Here is a 16,093-nt window from a genome sequence, read left to right as displayed (position 1 = left end):
GGTAAAAATGAAACATCTTGCTCAAAAGGTGTCTGCAGCTCCGTTGCTCATATTCTCACAGATTGCAGTAGATATTTTGTAGAGAATTCACAGTTTACCATAAGTATGAAGAGATTGAGTCTTTTTAGAGTAGGAAGAGGTTAATTGCAAATAAATTAGTATCTCTCCAGAAAAAGAAAGTTTCATTTTGTCTCTCCTGAGGGATTGAGCCAGCAAATAGAAGGAGAGGACTGTTTGATAAAATAAGATTCTGCTATCATACAAAAGAAAAGTACAATTTAGACTACTCAGCAAGTTGTTAGTTTTGCATCAAGAAGGACAAGAATATTTAATATTCCTATTAGTCAGTAATGGTTATTTTGCTAGTAACGTTTCCAAAGAAAGCCCTAAAACTCAAGATAAATATGGGTTATTTTGGATATTCGTCCCATCCCCTTCACTGTTACTGATTTTCAAATATTGATTATTGTCTAAGATTGGCCTAATTTTTGCCATGAATGGCAGCTGTCTGGTGTGGTGATGGTTTGGGCAAGAGGATAAAAAAAGTGGATATGTAAGAATGAATGCAGTAAAAAGCTAAGATAAAGGAGGTTAGAAGTCTTTTTAATTATTTTATTGTATTCATGACAAAACAGAAAATTGCTACCTTTCACAAAATACCTTTTTGGCCAGAAAAGTTTTTCAACTTCCTAACCAACATTCCTTGACTTGTAAAATGCTTCACTCTCCAGAAAATGAAATTACAAGAAGAAATGTCAGAACAGTAATCTCTTATTTTATTTACTACTTCTAGTGCTTTATTCTATTTAAACTTAAGAGAAGGACAAGGAAGAAGAGCGTAAAAAGGCAATTAGCTTTCAAGCAAGGGGAAAAAAATTTTAAAATATGACATTCAATTATAAAAATATTGGGTTTGCTGTAGCAAAAGGAAAATCAAACCACGCAAGCCCTCAGGTCTGGAATGCTGATCCTGGAGTGACCAGTATGCTCCCAGGGAAAGGACAACAGAAACAACCTACACTGCACACTGTGGATTGTGCAATACAGAGGAAAAATTGTGCAAAGACGAAAAAGTGCTTCCTGACCCTTGCAGCAATCAGCTTACTCCTTGAAGCATGAGATTTGATTACTTTCATCTCAGCAGGCACAACCACCAATATCACTGTATACCTCCTAATGTCCAGCACATTCTATTTGATGAAGGGATAACAAGGTAAGAATTTCTAGATCACTTCAATTGCAACCTGGGCAATAACTGCAATGAGAAATCTATAGCAAAAGCACGCACAAACAGCATTATAATACATTTGCATTTCAATCTCCTCTTTTGAGGAGAAATAATCCTGTAAATTAGCTTAAGTCTAACAAATCCCATGGCCATTAAATTCCCCATGAGAGAGAAGCAAAAAACAAACAAACAAACAAAAAAACAGTGAAGATGTTTTTCTGACAGAAGCTTCAGGACAATCCATATATAAGTATCTGACATATAGCATATACCCCTGTGGTCTGTCAGAAAGCTTAAGCGCAGATTTGTGCAAAAGCCCCTGAACACCCCCATCAAAACAACCAAATGTGAATATTGTCAGTTGAACATCTGTGTCCTGCTCAAAAACACACTGAAAAACACTTGAAGTCTGACATGCCTTAACTACAGAATAACTTAAGGCATGCAATGATATTGGCTTATAACATCTTTAGACTACTGCTCTGTTGGTAGCACTGTCTTTCCTCAGTACACACAGCACTAATTTATCATTCCCCCATCAGATACAAGCCTCGACACAGCATCAACACTAAACAATTTCAGTTGAACCTGTACAGAAAGAATGCAACAAGTCTGGGAAGTTGTACCCATTCTGCATAAAGCAGGTAACATGGTCAAGTACCTTTTTCCAGCAGGGATAAGAGTTTTATGGGGTTTTGAGGGTAGAAAGTGTCATGTGCTGAGCAGAGGTACAGAGAACTGGGTTCTGTAGGCACAGATCAGAGAGCATTAGGGCTACTTATGCAAAATGGTGAGCTCAGATTCTTACTTATGAAGATGTTAAGTAGGTATTCCTTCTCCCCTAAGCATACATGCCATTTACTAAAACTTCAATAAGAGGGAAAGTGGAGGTTACCTTAGCTTTCATAGCTACTAAGGAGGAGATATGGATGGCCTGACCTTTTCTCCTCTTTGTAAACTTGTCAGTGTACCAGGGATGAGGAGTGTCAAAATGCCTTACCCCAGAGGGCAAGGAGGATTGACCACTGATTAACAGTGTTTCTGTTTGATGTCAGCTCCAAGACACAGAGGACAAGAAAGAAAGTCCTCTTGTTAACAAAGGATGTTATTACTGCATAAAATCAGAATTACCATAATGTTTGCTAAGGTGAGTGGCTGGGCAAGTACTCATTAAAGACATTCTGTTCAATGCCTTTTTAACAGCATCAGTAGCACAAGATTAAAAGATTTATAGTTAAATATCTCACTCTTTCCTGATTCAGAGAGTTTACTGAGGAGTCTTATGGACGTGTTTCATTCTAACTTCCATGTTACTAAAACACTACACCAACCTTCCTCTTAAGTTTTAGTTCCTCTACTCTGCAAGTCCACCTCTGTAAAGCAGTTACCATATGCTCAAATCACAGCTTCCATTTGAGCTTTCTTTACTTACAAGATCTAAACATACACTTAAATATTTTGCTGAAGAAGAGATGAATTTCCAAGTCATGAATATTTTGGAACCAAAGTCAAAGAACTAAGTCCACTACCTGGATTTGGGGAAATACAAGAGTAGAAGAGCTGGCATGCCTTTAACACTGTCTTTTGAGTCCTTGCTGGGATGAATGTGTGTTTGAAAGGACCAAAAAGAAATGGTAAAATGCCTTCTTGTTGCCCAAAGGTATTTAATACAGCGCAGCAAGGGGAATATAATCAGCATTAAAGTACTCTTCATAAATAATGGACAATCTAGCTGCTTTTATCTACTCTGCACTTTAAGAAAGTTTCTATTGCTGAATATTTCATAAGCAAAAGGTCATTTATTGTGGCTACAATTCAGAAACTGTTAGAAAAAAATTTCTATGTTGCAACACAATAATAGTGAGTTTTGAGTATCTGAAGAAACATGGGCAGGCAAACTACATATTTTGAAACTACCACATACAAACTAACAGGAACATCTTTGCCCTGAACTGTAACTACTGATTTTTAAGATGCCCAATCCTATTCAGCAATACAGTACTTAATCTCAAGTGAAGAACAAACTGGAATGTACGCTTTCCTGAGATGTCAGATCTAGTTTGCATTTCTTAACAAAATATACTGCTGATCACAGGTCATTAAAGATGTGCATCTGTGAAGTCATTTTCAAGAAATCTGCTCTCTGCACATTATTTAAAGGTTTGTTTCAGTACAGCCTTTTAAAATTACAATTAGAGTTCCACATAAACAAAACCATTAAGGAAACACACCCACGAACAGGTGAATTGTCAAGATGAGTTAGAAGCAACCTTAGCTCTGTCCCCTGTGAATATAAGGCTATGAGGCAATCTTATTGCCACATCCAGAGACAGATGCTCTGTGGGTGTAGATCAGCACGACTTTAAAGAAGTCAGTCTTGCTACACCTGGTTTCTATCAACAGAAGCACCAGTGCACATCTCCTTAACCTTTTACAACATCACACACCCAGGAATGACCACCATGGGAGCCTGCTGCACACCAGCACACGAGCATGCCAGTGACTTGCAGCCTCAATATCATCAAAACGAGTGGCTTCAGAACATTAACAGCTAACATCCCTAAGCCAGGGCTTTCCTTGGGGAACTTTTCAGTTTTCTTTCTAACCCCACACTTCCAAACCATAGAGCTACTCTAAAACAAACAAACAAACAACACTCCCCCCCAAAAAAAACAAAAACCACACACACATGCACACAAAACACATGAAACCAACAGACGACCAAAAAACCAATCCAATTATTTTAGTCACAGTCCCCACTTTTAAAAAACAGATAAGGAAAAAGTTAAAACATGAAAGGAGCTATCAGCAGAAGTTAGAAGGAATCAGGACATACAGTACCATAAATGGCAAATCACCTACATACAGCCCCCTGCACACAGATAACAAACCTGTCTGTGGCAAAAGAGGTTTATTTATTGAGTGACTTCTTATGACACAGCAAGGAAGAGTCTGAGACACCACCTCTAGATCAATCATCTTTCTTAGCAACAAAGTACAGTGTAAGTCCCATGGAGTGATGGGACATACATTAAAACACTATGTACAAAGCTGTACTTTGGATTTCAGATATTTTTCTGTGCATTTGTAAAAATAAAATTGATCTTTAGCACTTATTTCAAATAGGCTTACAGCTTTGTTGAGATGATATGTCCCTCCTACATTTACCAGCAGAAAAATCCAGACAGATCTGTCATGCGTGATTTGGCATTAGACACCTCAACTGCAGCAGTAAGGTTATTTTAAGGAGTCGTGTCTGCTACAGTCTGAACCTTACACAACACATTACTATAACCATACATCTAAAACAGTTGCTAAACTTTTTATTTATAGACAGAGTGAATGTGATCCTTAATGACTCTGGTTTACTTAGGAGGGTATTCAGCGGTAAACATCATCTCATTTATCTGGATCTGTCAGATATGAACTGTCAATTTGGAAGCTGCAAGAAATGCACGGGTTTTACCCTGGCCCATTGCACAAAGGCAGCTTTTTCCTTTGGTCAATAAATTCTCTCAAAACACTGCATTTAAAAGCTTCGAATGTATCAACCAAATCATACTTTTAAAACAGAACTTTTGATTCCTGTTGCAGGCATCAAGAACCACTGATACCTAACAGGATTTCTTGTTGCCTTTTACACTGCGCTTCTCTCATTACATTTCATGGACTCAGGTGTAAAGGTAAAAGAAAAAGATTAGTGAAAAAAATTCGAAAGGAACACATCTCTGAGGAAAGCAAGGCATCTCAGTTGTGCCCCCTGTTTGTGCAACAAGAAAATGAAGCTCATAGTAGTGTCTGCCAAAACAGATTGCAGCTGGATCCAAAACATTATTGATGGGTAGCTGAAGTTTATACATATCAATAAACACCAACACTCTAGACTAATGAAGATACAGACATGTTCTTCTGTTTGATAGTATCTAATAATTTGTCAAGGGACTGTAATTGAAGCCAAAGACAGCTTATTACTCTGTATTAAAATATAGTATTTCATATTACACTGTTAGAGTAAATGATACATCTATCATCTGGCATTTAGATAGAGCTTTAGATATCTAAGAGAAAATGGGACGTGTCAGTTTAGATGAGCAATCCCACAAAAAATGACTATGATACTCATACAAAACCAACCTATGGAATAAGTTATGGCATGGAACAACCATGAAGTCTCCTATATCAAATCAACAGATGGGAAAAGAACTAACTTGTCCAGAAATGATGCAACTGCCCTGCTTCATACAGGAGAGAGTCAAAGAACAAGTGTCCATTTCCCCTACTCCACCCTCATCCTTGGTATGCCACAAAGTAGTAAGAGACAGAAAACGGACACAGGCATTCTGAATGCCAGCGTTCAACTAAAAAACACTTATCAGAAGAAAACTCTTGCATTGAAATAAACTTCAGGTATCACTCAACTCACTGCATGGTTCTTAGAGATCAAACAGGTCAACTTACGTAGCTCTCCTACTTTCAGTATTTCGCACAGCATCTTTGTCAGCTCAATGCTACTTCGGCCAAACGGGCACTCATGTTTGTCTTCTCGACTGCTGTTTTCCAGGACAATCTGAAGGTGGAATCAAAACAGAAAATAATCAGTTTGAAGAATTCATGAGTTGAAACACTATCCACCTCATCCAACATTTACAAGATACACCAGACTGAATTTAGGAAACTATATGTGGAGGCTCTGTTTTCATAAACCTTAGCCTTCCCTGCAGCTAAATAACCCATGTCATTTATGTTACGGCTTCAAACTGAAAGAGAATAGGTTTCAGTTAGATATTAGGAAGAAATTCTTTACTGTGAGGGTAATAAGGCACTTGCACAGGTTGCCCAGAGAAGTTGTGGATGCCCCACCTCTGGCAGTCCTCAAGACCAGGTTGGATGGGGCATTGAGTAACCTGGTCCAGGGACAGGTGTCCTTGCCCAAGGCAGTAAGGTTGGAACTAGATGACCTTAAATGCCCCTTCCAAACCAAGCTATTCTATGATTCTATGTCTGAGGCAGTCAGCAACACATAAGCAGTGCTGGTCCATGACCAACTGGGAAGCTTTGTCATTGCTATGCACTGTTGATGTTCTGCACCACCCCTGGCTTGGAGAAACTGAAGTAGAAGTCAAAGAAAAAGAAATAGTTTCATTTCAAATTTGCTGGTTAAAGGAAATTAGATACAATTATTTATAGACACGAACACACCTAGAAGGATCTATAAAACCAAAGTGGGACAGAATTTGCATAGCTGGATTCAGTCTCCAAAGAAGGCTCAAGTGTTAAAAATCAAACTGAAGCTCACAAAGGAAGAAAATGTCCTCATTCTTCTCTCTGCTATGGAAGAAACTTGTGCTCATGGGAACTAGCACTCTTACATCAAGCCCCTGAATGCTGTAAAAACTACTCAAGGAGAGCCTTTGCATTCTCTGTTGAGTGACACTGTAAAATAAATGGGAGAAAATAACTCCTTGCACATTTTTATACGCATTAGTTTCTGCTGTATCCAATACAGTTGACCTAAAGTTTTCTCTGGCACTACAACTAAACAAGAGATTTCACTGCAGATAAAAACAAGTTATAAAAATTATATAGATTTCACTGAAGCAGTGAGCCTGAAAAAAGAGAATATAGAGGCAGGAAAAAACCAAAACGGTCAAAACAGATTTGCAGTAAGAATTGTCTTTGCAGAACAAACTTTCCCGCTTCATAAAAAGAAAGAAATGTATCCTAAACAGCTGCTGCATAGCCTGGGGATGAGAATAGAAGAAGAAAATGAATTTCAAAGGTAAGAGATTTTGCCAAGTAACAGAGAACCTCAGAGGCTCTCTAAATTTCCTTCACAAATGGGTGTTTAGACACTGCTATCTGCTTTGCATTCCTCCTGTCTCCTTAGCTTCCATCTTCACAATTTTTATTTGTTTGATGTTTTTTGTTGGTTGTGGCTTTGTTTGTGGTTTTCATTGTTTTAAATCTTCCAATATTTACAGCAAAGAAAGCTTTGCAAAAGCTTCAAGGCTGGAACTTCAACCAAAACCAGGAGGAGAGATAAAGGGGAGGACCAATGCAATGCCAGATGCCACTAAAACCTTTCCCTCCCTCCCCAGATATTAGTTTTGACTGTTTCATATTCTCTTATGTGCAGAAGCCTTCCCTGTGAAGCAGTTAAAAGTGAAAAAAGAACAAAAACCCAAAGGTAAGTAGGAAAGTTATGTGCTTCATACAGCATACCAAAGCCTCTTCACCAAGCTTCTATTTCAATCCTACTGTACACAAAGGGCAGCCTCTAGCTGATACTCTGCTCCCAGCCCATCTCCCAGGAATGTAAAAGAATGGTTGCTCTCTGTATTGTGAGAAAGCATGATCACTTGGTTTTGTTTTTCAGTGCTGGTGCTGTTTTTTTAAATTGCTTACACTTCCTACAAAAGATTAAAAAGTTATTAGAGATATGATATATACTTGACCACTACAAATTTTTACTGGCCCTTTTCAACAGGACAGCATCAGAATCATGTTCAAAAGTCTGTCAAGAGGACTTTTCCTCCTAAAAGTTTTGGTTTAAATTACATGTAATTGTTCCATGTCATCTCTGGGTAACAGCTGTACCAAATCAAAGAAAAACTCCTGCTATTTTTGTTTTACATTGCTGCAGCCACTGTTCAAGGAACATGTGAATATGACTTTGTATTCCGGATGAGTCATCCTGCTTCAGTCTCTTTCATGGAGGATAGTGCTGCATTTTTACACCCAAAAGCAGGAACAGTGATAGAATAGCACAAGCACAATGTAAAGCTGCGTGTCTCAACACCTCCCTGAGATCTCTTGTTCTTTTTATTACCCTGTTTTATCTCCCGCATAATAAAACATAAAATCTGCATATTGGAGCAGAGTGTTGCTTCGACACGGATTTAGATACAGCAGAGAAACACTGGTAATAAAATCAATGGAGAGGCAAATTGAAAGGGCAAGGGGGAGGGAAAGGGAAGCACTTGGATCAGTATTCCTGCTCGCTTCTGGCAAATGCACTTTGTTGAGTTTCACATTAACCCAACATATTAACATTTCATGAGCACATAAATATTTAATGGTGACACCATCTATGCATATAATGTAAGGCAGAATTACAGCAATCAATAAGAATGCCAGAGAAATAGTTAAGGTACTGTGTATTGCTATACAGCAAATTAAATGGCAATTTGAGTAATCAATATGTAAAGCAGTCTTGAAATGATCCTCAGACATACACTCTGCAAGCAGCAATTTTTTTAACATTTGCTGTACAAAATAAGGCAGCGCTGCCATGTTACATTTCTTCAAGAAAGGAAGAACGCCCTTTACTGCATCTAAATATCTGTAGGCAAATTTGACAGATATGGATCTTCTGTACGAAATAGCAACAGTAAAAAGGGAAAGAAAAAAAAAGAGGTTCTTATAAATACCCAAAGAGAAATAATTCCTAGTCTTGGCAACAGATTTACAACATTCATTATTATATTTGTAATACTCTTTTCGTGACTTCACGACTCATATCCTGTTCCAAAGTAAAATGCCATAAATACAGCTGATAAGGGCATGATTTTAATGTTATTTCCTTTATCACTCTGGTTGCAGAGGAGAAATAAGCATTGAATGGACATGTTTACTTCATAAACTGGTGAAAACAATCTCAGGGAAAGAAATTTAACACACAGCTCAAGACTGAGAATACTTTTCTATGTCTATAAAGCACAATCCTGGCTTGATTCACATTTCTATCACAGAAGTTATTTTACCATGGAAAGGAAGGTAGTGAGGAAGTCGCAAGCCCACACAACCTTCATTCAAACGGAGGTCTATCATTAACACTCATGAAGTGCTGCACCCTATTATCTTCCTCCTCCTCCCCACCACAAATCCACAATGAGTTGCAGATCCACCAGACATTTCAGAATGAGCAGGTACCGTGGTTAAATTTTGCTTGGGAAAAACAAACATTTAAAGGCAGAGACCATGGACAATGCAGGAGAAGTTTTGACACCACAGAATTAAAGAATCATTTAGGCTGGAAAAGACCTTTAAGATCATCAAGTCCAACCATTTACCCAGTACTGCTGAGTCTACCACCGAACCATGTCCCTAAGTGCCTCATCTACATGCCCTTTAAATACCATCAGGGATGGTGACTCAACCACTTCCTAGGGCCGCCTGTTTCAATCTCCCAATTCCAATCTCCCCTGGCACAACACGAGACTATTTTCCCTTGACCAATTGTTCGTTACCCGGGAGATGAGGCAGACTCCCATCTCACCATGACCTCCTTTCAAGAGTTGTAGAGAGCAATAAGGTCTTCCCTGACCCTCTGTTTCTCCAGGCTAAACAACTCCTGTTCCCTCAGCTGTTCCTCATCAGGCTCGTGCTCTAGACCCTTCAACGTCTTCATTGCCCTTCTCTGGACCCAGAGAACTTCAATAAAAACAGAACAAAAAGAAAAGAAAATTACTGACAGAGGGCAGCCAGGAAAAGTTTGAGTCAAACCATGACACAGTGTTATACATTTTCTTGACATTTCTACATGTGAAACTCTGTAGCCTGTTAAGGCATGGGAATTTGACAGTATCTGTAGTAGAATACAGATCTGTGCAGTTTTTATTAAGTTACCAACATATAACTACATATATGTATGAAACTTAATCCAGCTGGCAGCCAGTCACAAGTGATGTTTCCCAGGGCTCAGTATTGTGGCTGGTCCTGTTTGACATCTTTATCAATTATTTGGATGAGAAGATCAAGTGCTCCCTCAATAAATTCACAGACGACAGCACGTTGGGCGGGAGTGTTGATCTGCTGGAGGGTAAGAAGGCTCTACAGCAGGATCTTGACAGATTGGATCGATGGGATGGGGACAACTGTATGAGGTTCCACAAGATATCTACCAAAGGCACGGCCATAAAATAAATTTTAAAAATTATTTTAAATGTAATTTAATTTAAAGAAACAAATAAAACTTAAAATAAATAAAATAAATATATTAAATATAAATACGTGAAATAAGTAAATAAATAGATTTTAAGTTATTTTAAAATTTAAAATAAAATAAATTTAAGTATCACACCAAGATCACAGAAGAACAGTGCAAATTCTCCAGGAGTAAAAAACACCCCAAACAAGACACCAAACCCCAAATCAAAAGATTTTCTAACTTTATGACAGAGTTCCTTTATGATTTTCCATTAAATTATTCATTGAGTCTATCACTACCTCAGAAGCACAAAATAGACCCTCAGGGAGGCAGTGGACTAAACTAAGGATTTTCCACACTTGACTACCATGAGCTTAAAAATCTGCATTAGCTTCAGTAATGAAGCTTATATCTGCATCTAAGAGTTAATGACTGTCAAAAGGCAAACTTTTCAAGACAGGTATATTCAAAAGCTTCCTCATCAAAATCCAGGAGGCCAAAACCACCGGACAGAAATATTTCTCCTTGACTGGGAAGAAATATCGACTTAGCCAGTCCCTTAATCCTTCACATTAAAGATGAAGTTGGCTCAAAATATACTGCCCACAGCAACTCAGACGTAATTCTCAGATTCCTGAACCAAAATCAGAGCTTGGCAATGGAATAGAGATTCATTATGATTAGGAAGTAAATACAGAACTGAAAGGCAATATTCACTATAGTTGCATCAATACTTCTAATAAATCCCCGAGCAGACAATTCAATAAGTGTTGCTGCACTATTAAAAGGAAGCATTTCCAGAGACCAATTTTGTAGTACTATCTAAATTGATTCCGTTTTAATAGAGAACAAGTTTTCTAGCAGTCTGCTGTAGGTTAATATCAAGAGGTTCAGAGAACTAGTTAGTAAAGATCATAAAAAACTCAGACCCAAAATGAAAGGTCAAGCAGCATTTTAAAACCCAGAAATTGCAGAGATGTTCTTCCTTTTCTTGACACTGCTTTTCCTTTTCCTAAGCCTCCTTATCATATACGGTAGGCTTCACCATTCCCTTTTCATTTAGATGCTTTAAGTAACTCTAAGAAGCAAGTCCTTAGGATATGCTTCCTGAGAAGGCTAAGAGACTCCACTGCGGTCAGACTCAGTTTCCATTCATCCTTGTCAGCAATTTTGTTTTCTTCCTAAGGCAGCTTGTCATTTGCTTCAGCTTCAGCATCAGTCTTCTTCCAACATCCTTCATTTTGCATTGTCCTGACTGACCTCATATTTTCCATTTCCCAGGCTTCCTCTCTCCCTTATCTCAGTCTTCCTTCGCATTCCGGAGTCATTACAGAAATTTCTCATGGCAAAACAAAATAAAGCATCAGCTATTTCTGCCTTCCTCTGGAAGGCACTAGAATTGCAATTTAAACCAAGATTTGAACGAAGATCCGAGACCTACTACAGATACTGAAAAAGAAGAAAGGGGGCACTGACATGAGAAACACAGATGCTAAGTCATGCCTTACCTGAGGGTCATCTAGTTACAGGATCCTTAACATGGGTTAAGGATCAGATACTGTCTGATACATGCTTGGACGTGCACAACTACAAATAAGCACCTGGGGGCTAATCAGCTCATCACATGAGGAAGTGCCTTTTAACCTGCTGCTCCCAAGGAGAACTGCTATCAGACAGCATGGAGTCCACTATGGCAAAGCAGCCAGGAGACAGTGAAACTGTCATACAGGGCAGGAGGGACAAGAATAGCATCTGATTATGTCATTATATAAGAACATACAGGTAAAAAGGTGAATTCAAACTATCATGGTAACATTATAGCCAGTGTTTGACTCTGCAGCCATAAAACACTTCTAACAGAGACAGCTTAAAATTTCCAAAAGTTGGTTCTCTTCTGGAAAATTATGATGTGGTTTTAAAATAAATCTAGCGCCAAACTATCACAAGCTAAATTTGGACAGTTCCACAGATGCCCATCTAGCAATACATTTTCTTTCTCATACAAACACATGAGCATGAAGCATGACTGTTTTGGGGTTTTTTTATTTTCCATCAAAAATAAATATGCAGTGGTTTGTCTTAAAATAATATGTATCTTCCTCTTTTCCTTGCCACTCCACACAGAATCAACCAAATAATTGTAAAGTATAGTGGTAAGACCCAAGATGAGAAGGCCCAGTTGCCATGTTATCTTCAGAAGCAGCACCAGGATGTGCTCTTCACTTTCCACAAGCACAGGTATGTGACAGTGATTTGGTGTTGATCTGGTCCAGTTTGAAAACTAATGGCCAGGTATTCCTTCTCCCTCCTAATGTCCCACACAAATGTAAGAGGGTAATGCTTTTCCTGCAATTCTCTCCTTGTTCACCTGTGACAGAGGGGGAAGGCAGGAAATTGCAGTATTTGCAGAATATAGCAAATACATATCCTTTGGATCAAGACCTGATTTAGACAGTAGCTTCCATATACGTGGGAAAGTTTAGGTGTGCTATGAATTGCAAGAAGAGATCTGAACACATCCAGGACTGTAAGATTATCATACATATCCTACTGCACATGCTACACAGGGCTGTGCAGAGAGTGCCATGATTCCCTCACAGTTCTCTTTCTCACTCAGTACTAACTTAAGTCTGTGTTTATGTTGCAACCAGCCACTCCAAGATTTTGCCTCTTTACTAGGGACCCTCCCAATTCTGCCATCAGTGATGGAGGCCCTCAGGGTTGTCATGTAAAGCACAGAAATTACGTGACGTTTGGAAAGAAAAAAAAGGCAGGCAGAAAAACACTTAGATATCTGAGTGGAAGGCAAGAACAGAGAATGGAAAGCCTGGCAGAGAAAAGAGGAGACAAGAACACTAATAGGCTGGGAACCACTGGGCTTAGGCAATTAGGTCTCATGTGGAAAACTGCATTCCTTCATGAGACTCACCAGAAAGACTCTTGTGACAAGCTCACATTTCTCTTTACCTTCTGCAGAACAGAAACAAATTACATCCCTTTTCCTATAATTTCGGGGGGGGGGAGAGGCATGGCAGAAATCAAGCTCAAATTTATTTCAGAAAATACTGAAATTATATGTTGGACTCCTTCCTCATATCCGATCAGGCTAGAATGAGTAGGCATGAGCAGACTTTGTGAATTGGTGGAAGGATGTGTAGGCAGCCTCCTATACAACAACTGCATGGGTTAGAAAGTCTATGGCAGACAGTCTGACTGTGACTCAACCCGTTTAAGTTCTGAAAGGTCTCTGCAGGATGCCAGCAATTTTCCTGCCTGCATCACCGGCACTCACAAACAGCACCTGCTCCTCCACTGCGACTTCTGAAAGCTTCAAAAGCAAAAGAATTCCCTCCTCAACCTCCCCAAAAGTAGCAACTCAATTAGCTGCAGGGGAAGAATTGTGCCTGCATTGCAACTGCGTGAATAACCAATTTACCAGCTCAGCAAATGTAGGGGAAAGGGGATTTTTTACTGCTGACTATAAACCAGCTTCTAATTTTCAGGTAATCAAGGTAATTCTTACTCTCAAGGTAACCAGAGTCCAAATGTTGTTTCGATTTTACTAACTTTTAAAATTCGTTTGAAATACAAGAACAGAAAACTTACAGGCATACCACTTACACATTACTCACAAAAATGTAGTAGAATTGGATCCGTTATAAAACATACCAAGAGGTTAGTAAGTCAAACTTTTCAGCACAGATTTCAACCCTGTTTTCCCACTCTGGTGAAAATATTTTATACCAAAAATTTTACATGTAATATCTAACAAATATTTGAATTAAATAGATAAAATCAGTGGGAAAATGGATAGATGTTCTCTTCTATAGAAGAGACATGAATTTCAGGCTACAGTAAAATTATATTTTTTTCTAAGGAACACTTAATTTTTTCCTACACAGATGAAGAGTCCACTAATCTAATGGCAAAGAAATTGGGCATAAATTTGGGCAGCCGGCTGGGCAGAATCCAAAATAGGTGGCTAGCTGACGCTCAGACCCAGAGCTGCTAACTTTATTTGCATTTTCTGCCTGAAGCATCAATCCCTTGTGCTTAAAGAAAATGACAAGACACAGTATGTGTCTTCTGAAGGCAGAATCTCACCCAAAAGAAGCAGTGAGTCCTGCTAGAATATAGCTGGTCAGAAACACAGAAGAAAAATACAGACAAGTCACCAACTTGTCAGTCAGCAAAAGCAAATTCATTAGAATGAGAAATGTGGATCCCAACAGAGACAACATCATAAAGGACTTCTTTGTGACTCATCTGACTTACTGTGAAATTCAATAATCTCCAAGCAAAATCCTAAACTCCCTCCCAGATATACCAGAAGTTATCACTATAGTTAGATGCCTGTGAGGAAAATGTAAAATAAGGGAATATTTCAAGGGCAGTACATTAGAGGCTAAGGTGTAGTTGCTGGAAAACCAGTTTACCCAATGGCATCTGCTCTTTCTGCCTGGAAACACTGTTAAGTTAGCAAAGATGAATGGCAGTACACTCCCAACTGGAGCAGTAGCTTTGCTTTTGCCGCCTGCTATCACGAATGCCTGAATGAACACTAACTGCAGATACAGGAGTCAACTTATCAAAATTGCAAAGCTACTGTTTCTAGAGAGGCAATCTCAGGCACAAACATGGCACATTGAAACACAGAACAACAACTACTACTTTCTGGGTTACAAATAAAAGAAATGTTCAGTTTGGTTCCTTTAGCTTACACTTCACCCCAAATTAAGTATGCATCATTATTTTACATCAATATTAGCTATCACTGAAGTGCATGTGTTCAAAAAATAAAGGGAAATTAATACACACCAACAAGCATATATGCATACAAAATATTTTGGTTTCATATATTTATACCTCTCTCCTCTTTCTATCTTGAAAACAAAATGGATCTGAACAATCTTGCACCACAAATTCTTGAGCAAATCAAAGACAAAGCAGTGATAAATGAAAATAGTAATAGCAATGGTGGCATAATAGTATTTCCATGGAAAGGTTTTTCCTCAGACACTCTTTACATTCAGAAGAGTTCCAAAAGCATACTGCTATGAGTAACCAGTAACAAAAATTTCAAGATATCTGTACTGAATAAAGTCTGTCTTAAAGTTAACTTATAATTTTATTTTTAAAATTAGTAAAACATAAAGCTGAAGTAGTTTTGGAAGCAAATTGAAACTGGGGGGACACATGACTTCTCTGCTACAAAGGAACAGAAAAAATTATCTGTCACAAAGCTTTATTCCAATCATTTTCTTCACTGTTAATTTTAATTATACACACTGACTGTCCTATAATTATGGAGCTTGGGAAGCTGCCAATTATTTCCTGTGGAAAATTTTAAAATTTCTTTCAGAAATTCAATATTACTTCCATCGATGCATTCCAAATACTATGTCATGACCTTCTAAAAGTCAAGCCTCTGATGATAGTGACTGATTATTGAAGTGGAACGTGAAAAAAGCCAATGCATATCAGTCACTGATAGCACCAGACAATTAATTAAAAAAGAGAAAGAAAAGATAACAGGAAACTAATTTAATAGGAAGCTTTTTTAAAAATCCAAATGATAGCTAACGACACCACACAGTCAAAGAAAACATGTTTGTTTTTTTCCTGTTCGCTAAACAACTTTTCTGCTGGAGGCTACAGTCATATTGAATAGCAAACAAAACCCTGAGATTCAACATCCGTTAACTCAAAGTCTACATAAACACTGTGTTTATCTCAAGGAAGACAGCATGCAAAGAAAACATATTACTGCAATCTCAGGAATAAGTATGCAACAGGAAAAAGGTGAATGAGAGTAGTGGATTGTAGGTAAGTAGGTAAAAAAGAATAAAACAGGAGAAAAAATTGTGATTATTTTTGTTTCCTCCTTCACTATGTGACACCCATATTTTCACCCTGAAATGCCTTTTGCTTTTCAA

General features: G+C 38.3%; 1 protein-coding gene across 2 annotated transcripts in view; it reads right to left on the bottom strand.

Annotated features, from left to right (window-relative positions):
• Window positions 1–16,093, bottom strand: part of ELMO1 (engulfment and cell motility 1) — a 315,735-nt gene that overhangs the window by 148,901 nt on the left and 150,741 nt on the right. For both annotated transcript variants that reach the window (XM_032700433.1, XM_032700439.1), the window contains exon 16: window positions 5,687–5,795. In XM_032700433.1, coding sequence (XP_032556324.1) covers window positions 5,687–5,795 — 109 coding nt within the window. The remainder of the gene's footprint in view (window positions 1–5,686; window positions 5,796–16,093) is intronic.

This window comes from Chiroxiphia lanceolata, chromosome 1 (genome assembly GCF_009829145.1).
Source record: "Chiroxiphia lanceolata isolate bChiLan1 chromosome 1, bChiLan1.pri, whole genome shotgun sequence".
NCBI classification, from domain to species: Eukaryota; Metazoa; Chordata; class Aves; order Passeriformes; family Pipridae; genus Chiroxiphia; species Chiroxiphia lanceolata.
Note: the sequence above shows the minus strand (reverse complement) of the source record. Positions and strands in the feature narration are given on the sequence as shown.